Here is a 17,361-nt window from a genome sequence, read left to right on the forward strand (position 1 = left end):
GCCAATCACACGAAAGCTCGTTAGGTGCACTTTTACCCAACGAGGTCCAGGTGGAGCAATGCCTGATCAGATCACCTTTTTAAAGGCCTTAATTCAAAGCTTAGGTCACTTCAAGAAAAAGGCCACACTTAGTTTTCTGCACTCCATAATGCCTCGAATGTCACCAGAAGCAAGTGAGAGGGCCATTGTCATGCTGCTGGCAGGCATGTCATGTGCCAGCGTTGCCAGACACTATGGAGTAAGCTGCTCCACTGTGTCCCGACTGCAGACCGGCAGGACAGATGACCGTCCAAGATCCGGTCGCCCTTGAGTGACCACAACAGAGCAGGACTGACACATCAAACTGGTCCATCTGAGAGATTGTTTCAGATCTGCCACCCATACTGCTGCTGAAACTGACAGCAGACACAATGCCTGCATCAGTGACAGGACAGTGAGGCTCCATGCTAATGGCCTTAGAGCAAAGCAACCTGTCAGAGGCCCTCTGCTCACACCTTATAGATGTCACACCTGACTGGCTTGGGCCAGACAGAGGCTACAATGGACTCGTCAGCAGTGGCATCGGGTCCTCTTCACTGATGAGTCACTCTTCAGTCTTCCAGGCAGACGGGAGGGTCAGAGTGTGGAGGAGGAGGTGTTGCATTTCTTTTTTCCATCTGTATATATACTCTGGTGACCTTGGGACAGGATGAGTATCATCACCCAGAAAGGCTAGAAAATAAGGCAGAGCCTGATATGGAAAGTGTAATTTTCTTAGACAAATAAATTAAATTTCTAATGCACAAAGTGAGGCTGCCAACATACTGGGCACACCCCTAGTCTCTGCATTTTACAGTATGTTCTGTGCTGGGTGGTTGTACTGTTCTGCCCGCGCCCAGATTGGTTATCTGCTGCTTCTCCTAGCTGTTTCACGGTTTAGTAAATGAGGCACAACTATCTTTAGGCTCTCTAGTGTAAACGGTAAAAATACATTTACTGCTGTAACAAGAGATGCACCCTTTTTGCCAAGGCCAGCATAGTAAACCATAGTGTTGTGCTGCTTACATGTGCCTAAATTAAAGACACTGAAAGTGGAAGTAATCTCTGCTCATTGATGCCATATGTCTCAGAGTGAGGGCATTTATGCTTTTGAAAGAGAATTTAAAAAAAGCAATGGGCAATAATAAAATATAAGTTTGACTTTCATTAAGGAAATAAAATCTTTCTGAAATTTACATTATATTTGGAGGTGTTTTGTTCCACATATTGCTGTGCGTTAGAGAGACTCGTGTTTGTTTCAGTATTTAAATATGTGAGTTAAAGTTTTCATAAAGTAGTTCCCCTAATTTAAGCCTTTACTCCCCTTCTCTCTAGATGTTACCCCTCTGATTCTCTAGAAAGTTTATGAATCCCATATCTTTCTGAATTCTCCCATTTTTTATTTTAGGAGATAAGTAATCTTTTCCAATGCAAGACATGAAGTCATCCCCTTCAACCAATGTGACTCACAGGGACTTTCTTCCTGTCTCCAAACATAGGCTATCACTCATTTTGCTTCCAAAAAGCAGATGGTTACCAATGAACACTCCTTTTTAGTCATCATAAGCTCTTCTGGATATACAGTATATTAAGCATGCATAATTTAAGGTTAGGAGGCAGTTTCTTACCAATAATCTGTGAAACTGTATGCAATACCTTCTTCCAAAAACCCTGAACTTTCAGACATTCCCACATGCAGTGAGGTAAGGTGTCTTTGTTATCTTTGCATTTAATACAGAAGTCAGGAATATTAGGATTGAATTGATGAAGTTTATGTGGCGTGATATATAATCTTCCTATCAACATATACTGTAAGAGTTTTAAGATAGTATTAACAGTCTGAGTCTGAGCTTTCAATCAAGTTTCCCTCCACTCTTCCTCAGATATGTCTTCTTGTATATCTGTCTTTCAAGCTGGAAGCCTACAATCAAATGATTCTTTCAATTTTGAGTACCATGTACACCAATGAAACCTGTCCCCTTCCTTTTGAGTATTTTAAGGCATAATTCTCTAAGGTGGATAATGGAGGTTGGTCCAATGAGTGATTCTGCTTTGACAGGATATAACTTCTCAGTTGTAGATACTTAAAAAAGTGGGTTTTTGGAATATTATAAGTGTTTCTAAGATCCTCAAAAGGAATGTAGTACCCATCTTTATAAAGATCTGATACCTGCCTAAATACCTAGATTTGACCATAATTTAAATTTTGGATCAGACCTCCCAGGACAAAAATCTTCATTACCAAAAATAGGAGTAAACTGAGATATCTGTGAAGCCTCTCCTAGATATGAAAGGGTCTCGTGCCAAAATGATATATTTTCAGAAAATGATTTTTTGTCTGTTTTTTCAATTTCTTACTATCAGATGAAAACAGATATATATTCAGTGGGATCTTAGCTATTGATTGAGATTCAATCAGCATCCAAGCAGGTGGTGGATCTGTGTTAAAATAAAACATACAGTAGCAGCCCAGATCTGTGCTGCCCAGTAGTACCATTTTAGGTTCAGTAATTGTAGCCCTTCCCTATCGTATAGTAAATACAGTAAAGATAATCTGAGTCTAGGACGTTTATTATTCCAAATAAAATTTGTGAATGCTTTCTTCAATAAATTAAAAAAGGAAAGAAGTGGGTGGAGAGGGATTGACTGGAAAAGATACAGAAACTTTGGTAAAACTGACATTTTAATTATACTGATTCTCCCAATCATTGATATGGGCATTTTGGTCCACCTATTTATTGATTCTATTACTGATTCTATTAAAGGATTATAATTTTCTGGGATTATTTTGTTGACCTCTGGGGTACTCTTAATGCCTAAATAAGTAAACCCCTCCTTGCATACCACAAAAGGAGTTTGAATTGGTGAATGACTCCTCTGTATGACCCCGGTTCTAATGGTGATTTTCCGGGTTTTAGTAACAATGTAATTAATGTACGATCTAATAAAAGAGGTAGAGTTTCATTTTTATATGACTCTTGGTACATGTCCATAATTGGATGAATTAGTTTACTTTTAAATATTTTATAGATTTCTATAGGGTGTATTTCCTCCATTCATATTGACAATGGCTTCAGACAGCTCATCAACCTTTAAGTTATCCTCTAAACCTTCAACTAAATCCTCCTCTAGATGAGAAAACTCCAGAGTATGGCAGAATATTCTGAACTGTATAGAGTCTCACAATAACATTTAAATGCATTATTTATTTCTGTTGGATCAGCTGTAAGATTTCTGTCATTAGACTGAATGGCATTTATTGCTCTCTCTGATTGTATCCATTTGATGCACCAAGCCAATAATTTGCTAGCTTTTTCTCCCTGTCCATAATAACTTTGTTTCAGTCGCAGTAAACTTTTTGCTGTCTGATTCTTTGATAATTCATTGTAGAGAGCTTTTACTTCATTCAATTCAGAAATTAATTTAAAGGAGCTATTTGAAAATATTTTGTCTTCTAGTTTTTTTACTCTGTTCTCTAATCTTTTTATTTCGAGTTGGGAGGCTTTAAATTTAGAGCTTGTATAGCTAATCATTTAACCTCTAAGAAATGCTTTAAAAGCTTCCCATCACACACAAGCTGAAGTTTGAGTTGTATTTACCTCCAAAAAGAAATCTACCTGTGCTTCAAGAAATTTTTAAAAATCCAGATCTTTCAACCAAGTTGTTTGAAAACACCACCTAGAAGGTCCTCTAAGAGAATTTGGACATAGATAGTTAAATGAAACACATGCATGGTCTGAAATAATTATGCCGTCATACCAGCATTTTGAAATTTTAGGTAATAATTCTACGGATATCAAGAAATAGTTTATTTGAGAAAAAGTTTGATAAGTGTCTGAATAACGAGAAAGCCTTGAGTTCTGAGTTTCTACATCTCCAAATGTCCAATTGGTTAAAATCTTCTATACAGTGATGTGGCTCTTTCTTTGTTTGCTGATGAGAAGTGTCAATACCAGTCGACCTATCTTTTTCAGGGCAGAGGGTACAGTTAAAATCTCCCCCTATGATAAAATGACTTGGCAGTGAGGCCAGTATCAGGAATACATTTTGAAAAAAGTTGGGATTATCATGATTCGTTCCATAAATGTTTACTAGATTAAGTTTAACAGAAAGCAGTTCACACTGGATAATAACATACCTCCCTGAATGGTCACATAATGTATCTTTTACTTGTAGAGGAATTGATTTGTGTATAAGAGTAACACATACGAGGCAAAACACACCTGTCCCGGCCATCTCTTGCGTACTCTATCTATGTCCTCAGACATCAAATGGGTTTCCTGGAAAAAAAATATTTTAGATTTTAATTGTCTCATTCTGTTAATAACTTGCTTTAACTTAATAAGTTTATTTAAGCTTCTAACATTCCATGATGTAAACTGTATTTCAAAAGGCACTGCCATTTCAGGAACATAAATAATTTATGATTAGTATTTTACTATCTCTGTTATGCTCTCTCCTGGTAATAGTAATCCTACATTTTAAGATGTATTCACATTCAGAACAAAAAAAAAATAAACCTTGCAAACATCCGTAGAAAGAAAAACACAACCAAACAGAAAAAAACATTAGAACATAAAAAAAAAATACTTCCCTAATCGAGCTAGGTGACGCTTCCCCCCTATCCATTCCCTTTCCAGCAAGACCTCGCTATGGAGCCTGTCTGGACCTTGTTCTTAAGGAACAGCTCTAGTCTGTTTTAATAGTCTGGGCCGAGCCCCTTATAAATCACATTTGCTAAAAAAACACTAAATGAAACAGATCAATAATTTGGTGCAATATCTTAAAGAAAACCAGTTTAGCACCGGTTACCTTGAACATAACAAAGAATAAAAATAATTTTAAAGTATACAGCATTATAAATTGAACAAAAAAGCAAAAACTGTAGTCAGTCCGACTGAACTAAGATCAGCAAAGAACCTTTCTTTCAGTAGCTAAGCACTGTACAATACAATACATTAAGGCTATACAAGAAACTGCAAACCCATACTCATCCCTCATCTTTCACTTCCTGATTTTCATTTTTTAACTTCTAAACGAGTCTCTGTGCCTCCGACAGGCTATGAAAGGTGTTATATTTTTTCTTGTATGTCACACAAAATATTGCAGGTTAGATGATTCCGTATCTGAGACAGGGATATCAAGAGCCTGAAGTTCCTTCTTCACCGCATCAAACCTCATCCGTTTTCGGTGAAGCTCTGTTGAAATGTCCAGGAAGAACATTATTCGTTGATTTTCAATCATTATAGTCCCCTTGACTCTTGCTGGTTTCACGACCTGAACCTTGTCACTGTAGTTTAAAAATTTTATTAGAACAGCCCTTGGGAAGGATCTTGAGGGGTCTTTGTTGATTCGGCCAATTCTATGTGCCCTTTCAATGACCAGGGGGGCAGAAAAGACATCGTCGCCCAGCACCTCAGGGAGCCACTTTTGTAGAAAAGCACACGTCTTTAACCTCTTTCTTTTCTGGTAGGCCTACAAGCCGCAGGTTTGATCGATTTTCCAAATCATCCACCTTTACAGTTAGTGCCTTAAAAGGCCATAGTCTCTCCCAGCCGTTCTGCCTAGCTCCGCAGACCACTGATTTAATCCTCGTTGGTGCTAATTCATTCCTCTGCTTCTGTTATCCGTGTAGTGTGAATTTTCTGCTCCCCTTGGATTCCTTTAGGATGCAATCAAACCTCGCAATAAAGTCCTCTTTCATAGAGTGAATGGCGTTCAGAATTTAGTTTGATTCTCGCTGTCGCTTTGGACCCTCCCCCATTCCTCCCTCCTCGCTGGCATTCCCTTCAGCCTCGCTCTGTGAGTCCAGTTTCGGCTGTTTTTGATCTTGTTTGATCATTTACGGTGCCATATGGTCTTAAGTCCGTTATATAAACTGATATAGAAGTTTGAATGTCGTGAAGTGATTTTATTGAAAGCACTCAAAATATTATAGCGGGGCTCTGACTAACATCTGCTCAACTCTGCGCCATAACCTGATCCTTGTTGTTGCTTTTTAAAAATTCTAATCAGAAATGCAACTGGTCAAATTGGGAATCTAACTCGCCTTGTGTTGATGGTGGTTAATGTATTGTGCACAGCTGTCTCTGGGGATGAGGGGGCTTTTAGGTCCCAAGCGAGAATGCCCTGATGCCACCTGTGTTTTTGTTTTTGTGAAATTTGTGAAATGGCCCCAGCACACACTGCGCTGCAAGGGGGGGCACAGAACAGGTTTCCCTTGTGATCTGTGTCACCTTTCAAAGAATAATGACACGAGGTTCATGGACATATGCTTCCATGCTCTGCTTCACTTTTTTCCTAGTCAGCTATGTGGCCTTATTTCACATTTCAGAAAAGAGATCTAGAGGTATGACCAAATCGTTGCCTAACTGAACAAGTAAAATTAGTTATAGCAGCTCACTGATTGAGTCCTGATGCTACAACACCCAAAACAACAGAGGCCGTAAGCACTCAGAAACCATACCAATTCTGAGCAGCAAGACTCACACACTGGGGTGTGATTTACCCATGGACAGAAAAAGACTAAAAGTTTCCCACCCAAAACCAAAAAACTCAGCAAGTATAAACAGAGTAGCTCAAGCACCTCAAAACAGCTGTTCTCTATTTTGCATGATGTCAAAGTGTATTGCAAGTGTTTGACTTGCTTTTATTTTTAATGAAACATAAAGAGTTTAATTCCTGGAAGTTGTCATCTCACTAACTGAATCCCTATGTAGTGGATTCTGCTTGAAAAATTCATTGATACATAGAATGCAAATTAATTTCAGGTGCCTAGTTTATAAAATTGTCTTATCTAGGCTTTTACTCTGTGCTTTGTTTTTTGTACATGCCATTACAATCGTTCAATAAGCTGGTGTGCTGTATAGCCATGAAGTTAAGCCTGTTCATTTTGAGCTCCATTAGGCTAAATATATTGAGAGGCATTTAAAACAATTCAGTATTGGAACCACATAACATGAGTTGCACTTTTAATGCCTTTCAGTATATATCAAACATTATCTTGTAAAGTTTATTTGTTTCAAACAAAGCAATAAAAGACTTTTAAGCTGTCATTGTAACCCTTCCTAAATCTCAGCTTTTGATAATGAAATGACAGCATTTCCCAGCCCAGGGTGATAAAGGATCACAGTAATATGGTTGGTGTGCAGCTAGCAGTGGGACAGAACTCCTGAATTGAAGCTGCTTGGAAGCTAAACTGTAGGTAATTGGAAAGGCTGTGTGGCACTGGTGTCATGCACATAACCAAAGGGATTTATTGATTCAGCTTTGCCAAGAAGGTTTTAAATCCAAGATAAAACCAACAGCCCAGTGTTGCCAACCTATTAAATGGTCAATTGCAATTTAGATTCTCTGTGTCAAATGGTTAAGTGCCGACAAGAAAATCAGCAAAGGGCAGCCCATTCAGTTTTTCCTGCGTTTGATGTTTGTGTGTGCATTGGAGCAATTAAACTTTTATCTTAGTGCTCAAGAGTCCTGGAAGGTGGTGACTTGCTGTTAAATCAGTTAAACTTCGTTCTGTTTTACAATGATTCAGGATCAGTAGGATAATGTGTTTCTTATTACTAATGTTAAGTAAAGAAAAATAGAAGTCACTGAAATTGGAATGCAGTAACATATAGCTTGAGTTCTAAAGGGAACTAGATTACTATTCTTTTATATAAAATGTTTTAAAAAAGGACTTTGTTCCTTCCAACTTTTTTAGCAGCCACTTTCTGCTTAGAAGGTCAAGATGACTTGCATAGTTTGCACTGTAGATGTGATGTCAGTCTATCTCAGGACAACCATATGCTTAAAAGAGGGCAAGTTGTTTAGATTCCAATTAACCTGCACAGCAAGTTTTTGTGTTATGTGAGGAATACGTAGCACCTGGAGAAAACACAGGGTTGCAAGGAATAACATGCAAAGTCCACAGGCCAGACTTGAACCCAGAGGCTATGAGGCATCAGCACTTATGGCCAGACCACCAATTTGACAAATGTGACGTCTTACCCTTTAAAGCTGTTTTTATTGAATTTCCAAAACCAATGGAATACCTTAATAACCACCAATACCTTAATAACCTTATTTTATTAACCATAATAATACCGCCTTATGTAAGTGGTTCCTTGTGTCACTAGTACTTAAATGAAGTTTTTAATGAGAGTTTGGAAGGGATGACAGCAACTAAGTCACTTTGTTCCCAGATGTCCTAATTCATAGTCATTCCCAACGTAATTTCCTGAAAGTTACCAATACCATAGGTAAGCCTCCCCTTTTGCATTTGTCTCATGAGTCCCTTGTCCACACCATCCCCTCATTTGCAGATGCCCTTTGATGCACTCCTCACTGCAGGAGGTCCTAGCCTCCTCGTCCTATAGCCAGGTTTGGTTGGCCTTCAGCCAGGTGAGTTGAGCCAAATCTTACCGGGACTATGCACTCAATAAACATTCCCAAAACCCCTCATGAAACTTATTCAGTGATCTGCTGAGTCAGTTTGGCTAATATGAAAGCACTGAAAACTGAGCATTTCAGAATTCCTCTGACTGGGTGATGACAAATGACAGTGAATAATGTTAGCAAAATCAAATTTGTCTGGTCGTTGTGACCTGAAAGGTTGTCAGAAGGCTGTCTGCCCATGTGCCTGAGCAACAGGGATGCTAATGTAGTTGGCAAAGGCTACATGCTGTGGCAGATAACTTGCTATTACTGGAACAACCTTGAGCTGTGGACCGTGCTGATTTGACAGGCCCTCCCCTCCTCTCCCCCTCTCTCCTGTCTCTAAAGCCCCATTGAGACTCCCGCCAAACTGCTGTCACTGAAGCAACAGGTGACGTAGAGAAAGTATTTCAAACCACAGCCCTCCTGAAGGCCTTGTGTAAGGGACAAAGAGGGACAAAGAAGGAAGGAGCCATGATACTCAGGAGAGGAGTAGGGTACTGTGAAAACATGGGGAATGTTTCATTACAAACCCATTTACCCTGCTTTTAATTTCTGTTTACCGGTTGCTATTTGTTTAAACATAATTAAGTGTCCTTGTAAACGGCACCCCACCCCCTCCAGCCCTTCTTTCAAGTAAACTGTGACCCGAAGTCCTGAAGACTGGTCATTCTGTCGTTATTGAAGCCATTAATCCAGTGCTTATAGTTGCAAAGACTTTTCTAATTCTGGTTCAATTACTCAGCTGTGAGCTACCTTACTTTGCAAGTTTTTTTATGTATAGCATAGAACACTGCTGTGTGTTACAGACAAGAAGAAACAAGAGGGTTGCTGCATTACTTCTAAACTGATTGAACTGAAGGGTTGCCATTACGGTGTTATTTTTGGATTAGGTCTGATACCAATGGAAAATCAGACAGTACTAAGTGTAACCTCCTGAGAATATGTGATTGGCGTTATAAGCATTTATCTCTTTTGTAAAAAAATTAGGTCTGAATGAAATCTGATTCTTGACCCCCACACTGATTATGAATTCTTCCAAACCCACTATTTGATGGCATCTTTCCATTGGGTAGATATAAGAAGCCTTTAGCAAGCAGAAAGCCACCATCGTATCGTTTATATGGAGTGGGCGGAATGGTGTTTTAATTTAGTCCAGGCTGTAGGCTCTTAAGTGAAGGTTTTTTAATAACATGTCTTCTTTTTCCATTCTTCCTCTAATTCCCTCCAGTAAAATAGTTTAAAAAACATTGGGAAAATATGTTCATACTACAGTTATAAATTTGGCACAAGTAATATTTTGACTGAGCTCACACCCCTTCATATTCTTTGTCCTTATTCATTAGGAAAGGAGGACTGACATTAGTAGCCAAAGTGGCCCATGTTGCTTAAATGTCACAGTGTAAAATAAGCAGGAAGGTGCTTGGCAGATAGTCCCTTGCTATTATATTGTATATGACTGTAATAATAATGCACTTTTACAAGCTTAGATTGCCTTTGCTACTGTGTTTTATTAGATTTCAGTTGTGATCTTGACAGTTTCTGATTTTTCAGAACCAATGCACATTTTTGTCATATACAAATTTAACATGCACATATGGACAACATTACACAATTAAAGAACTATAAGCTCACTGCCTTTTCTTTCCTTTTCATTTGTACAAAAATGAAAAATGGAAAAAACCCTGGATTATTCTAGCTCCTTTTATGGTGAGGACTGAGTCATGTCTGCCACTGTTGTCTCCAGAAAGGAATGTGACCAGCAGTCGCCAAAACTGTACCCATGTGTCTCTGCTCAGGCTTCAGAGAGTCCTGGGACACATCTGTGGTCTGGCACCAGCACACAGCTAGACCTTTCTGCTTACCAACTCAAACTGTTACTTGGTTCCTTTGCCATTCATGTGTGGACGAAGAGAGTGGCATTCTCTATGGGGTGCCTGAGGTGTTTAAGAGCAAAGTTTGATTTTCCAAATAGATGAACAGATTAACTAATGAGTAAAACCAGTTTTTAATTAAACAGTTGTTTTCAGTTGTGCAATTTTGTCAAGTTTTCTTTTACCTGGGGGGCACATGGTTATAGAGAGAGGGAGGAAACAATTGGCAATATTGTTATAAATTAGGACAGGTCTACCCAGATCTGGTTTTCCTAGGTTTCCTTAAATCACCAGAAGCTGGGGTGTTGTGTTGTTAATGATTTAAGGAGTGCTCTGCTCTTGTAGAGCAGCCATATCACTCTGCATCTCACAGCTGGCAGCCCACTGAAGCTAAGCAGGTGTGAGCCTGGTCAGTACCTGGATGATAGACCTCCTGGGAAAAACTAAAGTTGCTGCTGGAAGAGGTGTTAGTGGGGCCAGCAGTGGGTGCTCACCTTGCGACACCTAGGCTAAAGGGCTAGGCAGTGCACATTTTTTTCTGAGCTGGGGGAACTGGTCTTTAGTTTGATGCTTACCACTCTGAGCCTGTGGGTGACCAGGATTGAATCCCAAATGTGGCTGATATACACTTAATCACACTGTGAAATCTAAACCAAAAAAGAGCAAACAAAACTATACATGCAACCTTCTGAAACAAATCTGGTTATCTGAAAAGGGTTCCTGAGTACTCCTCTGAGATCTGTCCTCAAAACAAAACCAGGCCAGGCAAGAGGCAAATAAAAGAATTTATCTGAATATTATTATCTGAATGATATTAAAATTAAACTTATCTGAATGAGATATCTAAGTAGAATTTTCTGTTTTTTAATTCATGTCCACATAAGGACAGGCAGCCGAACAGCTCCATCGGTAACTCTTTGTCAAAAGACCACTTTTTGCTTTAGAGCAGTTCCTATTGGAAATAAAACCAGGTCGTTTCAGGCTGAAAAAATAAAAGACCTGTTAAAACACATAATTAAAAACAGGATTTAATTCAAAGAAATGAACAGGAGCAAGATAAATGTGAGGTTCTGTTTAAATCATGACTGTTTGCTTGAGACGTGTAAACCTGTGATATCTTCCTTTCTGAGAGCAAGTGGTGACTGACACTTCAACAGATTTTTTAAGCATTTACACTAGCTCCACTTTGAATCACCCTCAGCATTTTGTTAATCTTATATTCATTTTAATTACTAACAATGAAATGTATGTCCCAATGACATGTTCCATAGATAAGTCATGGCATATTAAACACTGCCTGAAACCTAAAAAGCTTTTTTTAATATCCCTGTAGATCTTTTTAAAATTGTCTTGAACTCCATAAAAGGGAAATTTAAAAGATTTATTGCTCACAGTTTCTCATTTCCTTTAATGCAAGTAAGTTAAAAAACTAGACACATTTTAGCCATGAGAAATATTTTGTAATTCAGATAAGTACAAAGTTTATGAAACTATTAGCAAGTCAAGACAGCTTAAAAAGAAAAAAAAGTGAAATTGAATTGGTCAAGGCACATCTTCAAGATCCCCTTGTGATATAGGTTAAATTTCATCCGAAGCTGAAATTTAATTAACACCAGTGATGTTGTTATGAAAGCAATCTAGTTGAAAGTTATACTGTATATCTCAGTTTCATTCCCATAAAGATGAACATAAAATTTTGATTCACTTCTTCCTCGATCTTTCATCACCGGCTGTTCTCCACATTTTTAATTGCATGATCTTTGATGTGACTGCCATAATTCATCAACTCATGCAAACCCGAAGGTCTCTCTTGGGTAGATTCCACCCTCGTGCATGAGTGCATGCAGTTTACTGGTGAGGGGATTATCTCAAGATAATCTGTTTTGCCCACAATGCAGTCAAGACACCCTGACCTTTGCAGTTTTTTTTTAGGACACCTGATCTTTCTCTAAAACAGAATGACCTTATCACTTGGACAGAGCAGCTTCTTTAATGAGAGAAAGTTGTTAAGGTCACATTTGGAGGGTCCAGCTATACTGTATTCTGGATGTTTTACCCTTCTGCCCTATTATCTTCTTTGTGCTGCTGGTTCAGATGGCTCAATCAGCATTCCACACCCCCACCCCACCATAGTGCCATGCTGATCTGCCACAGACTTGTGTTGTACAGCACATAAACAGTAAATTGCTTCTTTTTTAATTTCACTTTTATACTGAATTCACAGAATTCACAGGTTCATTGAAAGAATGTCAAAGAGCCAGCAGCCATATCACCCTGCATCTCACAACTGGCAACCCACTGAAGCTAAGCAGGTGTGAGCCTGGTCAGTACCTGAATGGGAAACCTCCTGGGAAAAACTAAGGTTGCTGCTGGAAGAGGTGTTAGTGAGGCCAGCAGGGGGCGCTCACCCTGCAGTCCAGGTGGGTCCTAATACCCCAGTATAGTGACGGGGACGCTATACTGTAAATAAGCGCCATCCTTCGGATGAGACGTAAAACAGAGGTCCTGACTCTCTGTGGTCATTAAAAATTCCAGGGCGTTTCTCGAAAAGAGTAGGGGTGTAACCCTGGCATTCTGGCCAAATTTCCCATCGGCCTTTATCAATCATGTCCTCCTAATAATCCCCCTCTATGAATTGGCTACATTACTTTGTTCTCCCCCCCCCCCCCCCCCACCTTCCGCTCCGACGGCAGGCAGGTTGGAGTATTTCTCGGTCGCAGTTAAGATTTGGTTCAAACCACCAAATGGAGACTGGTGTGCCGATAGGCAGACCCTGCTGATGCGGGATTAACACTAGGAAAGAGAGAGATTAAAAGAATGTCAAAGGTTCTTATTAAGAATATATGAAGGTTTAGACAAAACAAAAGACAATATGTAAAAAGCTCAGATAGTTTAGATTAGATCTGGGTTTTCCCATTCCTTACTATGGAGTACTTCCTGAATACTTACTTCAGGAATACTTACTATACCAGTATTCCTGAAAAGGTAACAATTGGCTGAGCAATGTTTCATCGGTTTGCCAAACAATAGGGTTCCCAAAACCTTGCTGGGCACTTGTCATCTTGCTGTATTACCAGTGCGATCTGCATCAGTCCTCCATCCTTCACTGAGCTCCTCTGTAGGTGCTGTGTGCCTGCCTTTTGCTGTGAAAAGATGTGGATATTCTGCACACACTAAAGAGATGAGTGTGTTGTTTTCATCTCTCCTGTGCCGAGTTTGGAGCTGTAGGTGTGTTCTGGGTTAATTATCATTTAAAAAATGAAAATTTGTCTATAAACTTTAAAACAATACTTAGAACAATCACAAACCGGTAATTACCAGAACTCATTCTGTTTCCAATGTACTGTAATTAGATATTTGGATTATGTTTTGGCCTGGATTAAATAAAAAATTAAATATTGCAAATTACAATCCCAGTGCTTAATGGTGTCTTTTTTTGTTTACAAGAGGCCTCTTGTTTATACCCACTGGAAACCTGCCATCAAACATGGGGTTTGGAATTTGCATTTGGTGGTTGTGTGGTTTTGGCTGAATCTGAGTCTTTTTATGGGCGAAAGGTTTACTGGTCATGGGGTTGCCTTCCCATAAGGCTCCTGGAGGTTTAGGGAGAAAGGGGCATACATCAGCGTAGCGTGCATGTAACTAAAAAAGGGGAAAGGGGGTTTGAAGAGTGAACACAGAAACAGCACACGGATCTGCTTTCACTGCATCATAGATAAGCCAAAGTAATTACAGCACAGTCCAGCTAATTTTAGCCCTGTGTGGAAGCTGACAGAGTGTATTATTCATGGTAACATTTGGATTTTATTAAATGCAATCTGCTTTTAGTTGACTCTGGCTCATTTTCTGTTTCTCCACTTGGTCCCATCTCAACATCCGTTATTGAGCAACAAACAATAATGCCTGCTGCTTTTTTTTTTTCAAAAATAGTTCCCCTTTATTTTGTCTACATTTCTTTTTTGTGACATTTTCTTTCTTTTTTCTTCCATAACTTCAAACAAATTTAAATCACTTATAAATTTTAATATTAACTGCTTACAAGTCTTTTAGCATCTGGGTCCACTGTCTAACCTCTTCTGTACTCTTTTGTTATGCACATTAAAAACAAACATCTAAAATAATCAAATAATTGTTCATTAACTGGTCTGTGTTAATAACCAATTGCAGACGGTATATTTGGCAGCTTAATGGGTTAGAATGTATGTGATAGATTTTATGCAGGGGTGCAGCTGAAATCACAGAAATCTTAGCCATAAATGTTCAAATAATTGATAAGTTCAGGCATGTAAACACAGAGATCTTTGTGTTTCTTGTTTCCTCACTGAGGTTTCAAAGTTTCTTTTTCCTTGATTTATATCTGTAATATTTAAAGATAATTTTCCCTTACTCATACGCTATATACTGTATCATGTGGATTTTTTTGTTCCCCACAAATAGCAGGCTAAGAGAATAAGAATTTCTAAGTAAATAAATCAAAGTGAACATGGAGGAACTTCAGTTCAATACCAGAAGGCAAAGCCTGAAAATCTCTTTATCTGGCAGTTAGAAACTTGTAAAAATCTCCTTGTTGGATTGATAACCCATAAGCATAAATAATTAGAAGAACATCATTCTGCCTACCTGGTTCTGTTGGTTGCAGATAAATAATTGATCTGTCCAGTTATTTCTTGACCTGAAGGACTTCAGGTATCACCCTCTTTAACATGGTTCTTTAGCTTGTTCCAGACAACCCTTTTGTATAGAGCCTTTTTTTGAAGACCTTTTAGTTTTTATTGATCTTAAATTCACCTCACAGTCTTCTCTTTGACTTTCAAGTATTTTTTTAGGAATTTTGTATTTCCAAATACTGCTGATCATCAAGCCTCTCTTTTAACATGCCACAGGTTACACAGGCAATTCAGAACCAGTGAGAGGAGAGGGTCAGCACTGTCTGTGGTGTTTCCTGTGTTGATATTATCGTAAGCCTGCGTGAGTCCAGGAAGCTGTTTATCTGGGAGCTGAACCCTGGCCATCCCAGTCCCAGTAGTGATAAGCCAATGTTTGCCAATATTTGTCAACCCTGGTCACAGCCAGCTTTTGACATGAACTTGCAACATCTAGGTTTTTACTAATGCATTGTACAATTTAATCATAATGACCCTTGATTTAAATTTTACATTTTTAATGATAAGACCAAAACTGTTTAGAAACAGAACTTTGGCTGCTAAAGACCTGAACTCTAAAGTCAGATGCCAGATGCAGGAGGGTTCTTCCCCAGGAAGCTGGAAAAGGTGAAAGGGCCCCCTGTAGTGAGATCCAACTCAGAAAAAGATGGCTTTGCATAAATCAACTATGGAAACCAGAGGCTTGCCAATGGTCCTGTTCTGCCGATACTGTTGGACTTGGAAAGAAATCAGAGAATAGAGCAACAGTCCAAGAGGATGAGAGACCGAGCTATTTGTGGTCTATTAGGAAGCCCCCGGGCCAGGGCAGAGGGACACTTCACACCTCAACAGTGAAACCTGACCCGCTCCTCTGATGATGGGCTTCTCACCTATTTATAGCAGGCTCCAGCTCGCTCTGCGCCTGCTGTGCTTGTGCTTCTCCCTGGATATTAGGGCATGCCAACCAGATGAGTCTCCTTCAGGGTTCTGCTTATTGTGAACAGTTTGCCTTTTTGATTTGTCTTGCAATATAGGAATGAAGAAAGGACAGTGGCTTCACCCTCTGGTGCTGGTACGACAAGGAGGAAGAATCCAGTTCCCTGTCACGATTATAGTCCCCCCTCCTTAAGGGTGCTCCAACCCTTTCACTTTAGACTTAATTCTGTGCACCTGATCCCTATTCCCAGCCCACCTTAAAAGCCAAGCGCTGACGCTCATCCTGGCTCTGCATCTGGTTTCCGCACCATGCGAGTCCGGGACCTGGAAGCGCCTGGTCCCGTTAAGGTTTTAACCTCTGTTCCTGTTCCTAGTCTGCCGGTTCTGACCCGGTTCATGGTTTTTAATTCCTTGTCTTGATGGATCTCCTGGCTTTGGACTTACTCTTGTGTTTTTGGATACCCTCTAAGAATTACTCTCTTGGATTGTTTGCCTCGGCCACACCTCCCCCGTGCACCAGCGCACTTTGGACACGCCCCCCTGTTTTCAGCCCTGTATTCCTGCATGACGTTTTCCCAGTGTTTCCCCACTTCTTTGGATTGTGTCGTCCGCATGGGGTCTGGAAAGAACTGATCGTTACATTCCCTAAATCTGTCAAAAGGCTTAGTTTTTCAAATGAGGATTTCAAAAAAAGTTTGATCAGCACTGTGAGGCATTTTATCTTATAAAAAAGTACCATGGCTGTATCTTATAAAATAGTAAATCTGCTTTAAAGCACAGCAAAGAGTGACAAGCCTGGCAGAGACGTGATACTGCAAGACACAATCTGAGAAATCATTACAAAGTGAGTGCATGATGTACTGTATGTTAAAACCATGGACGAGCTTTAAAATTCTGCGAACTTTCTTAAGGGATGCCTCATCTATACTATTATTAGAATAACAGAATTATGTGAGAATTTCACATCCTCTTTTCAGCTTCAGCTTCACACACACCACCAAGCCAAATAAGCTGCTAATGCATGTGTTTTTCTTGTGTGTTTTTATGTGTTCCAGTGAAGTATATCAAGGAGATGTCAGCCTACTTTAAGAATGCCTCTCCAGGGGCCCCCACCCCTTGGGACTCTCCACCTTCTTCACCCCAGAAACAAGGGGTTTCCAACTCTCCTTCCCAGTCAATGGCAGATCTGAAAGAAGGCAAGATGATCCCCCTTAAAATGTGTCAAGTAACCAGGAAACACTGCCCACCAGACACTGAAAACAGGTATGACGTATGACGTAACGATCCAGGACCACAGGTGCAGGGCATTAGTGTCTTGTACTGGCAGTCCAAGGCTGAGAATGGCAGTGAACCAAAATACTCTGATTAGAGGAGCCAGACAAGCCAGGACTTAGCCACTCTGCACACAAGCAGTAAATTGAATTCCACTGTGAGGTATTTCATCACAGCAACACAATCTGTCCTCAGCAACC

At 39.7% G+C, this 17,361-nt stretch overlaps 1 protein-coding gene across 1 annotated transcript in view; it reads left to right on the forward strand.

Annotated features, from left to right (window-relative positions):
* The window catches only part of snta1 (syntrophin, alpha 1), a 46,908-nt gene that overhangs the window by 16,232 nt on the left and 13,315 nt on the right, over positions 1–17,361 (forward strand). Inside the window, exon 3 of the mRNA XM_006639389.3 lies at positions 16,945–17,152. Coding sequence (XP_006639452.1) covers positions 16,945–17,152 — 208 coding nt within the window. The remainder of the gene's footprint in view (positions 1–16,944; positions 17,153–17,361) is intronic.

This window comes from Lepisosteus oculatus, chromosome 16, assembly GCF_040954835.1.
Source record: "Lepisosteus oculatus isolate fLepOcu1 chromosome 16, fLepOcu1.hap2, whole genome shotgun sequence".
NCBI lineage: Eukaryota > Metazoa > Chordata > Actinopteri > Semionotiformes > Lepisosteidae > Lepisosteus > Lepisosteus oculatus.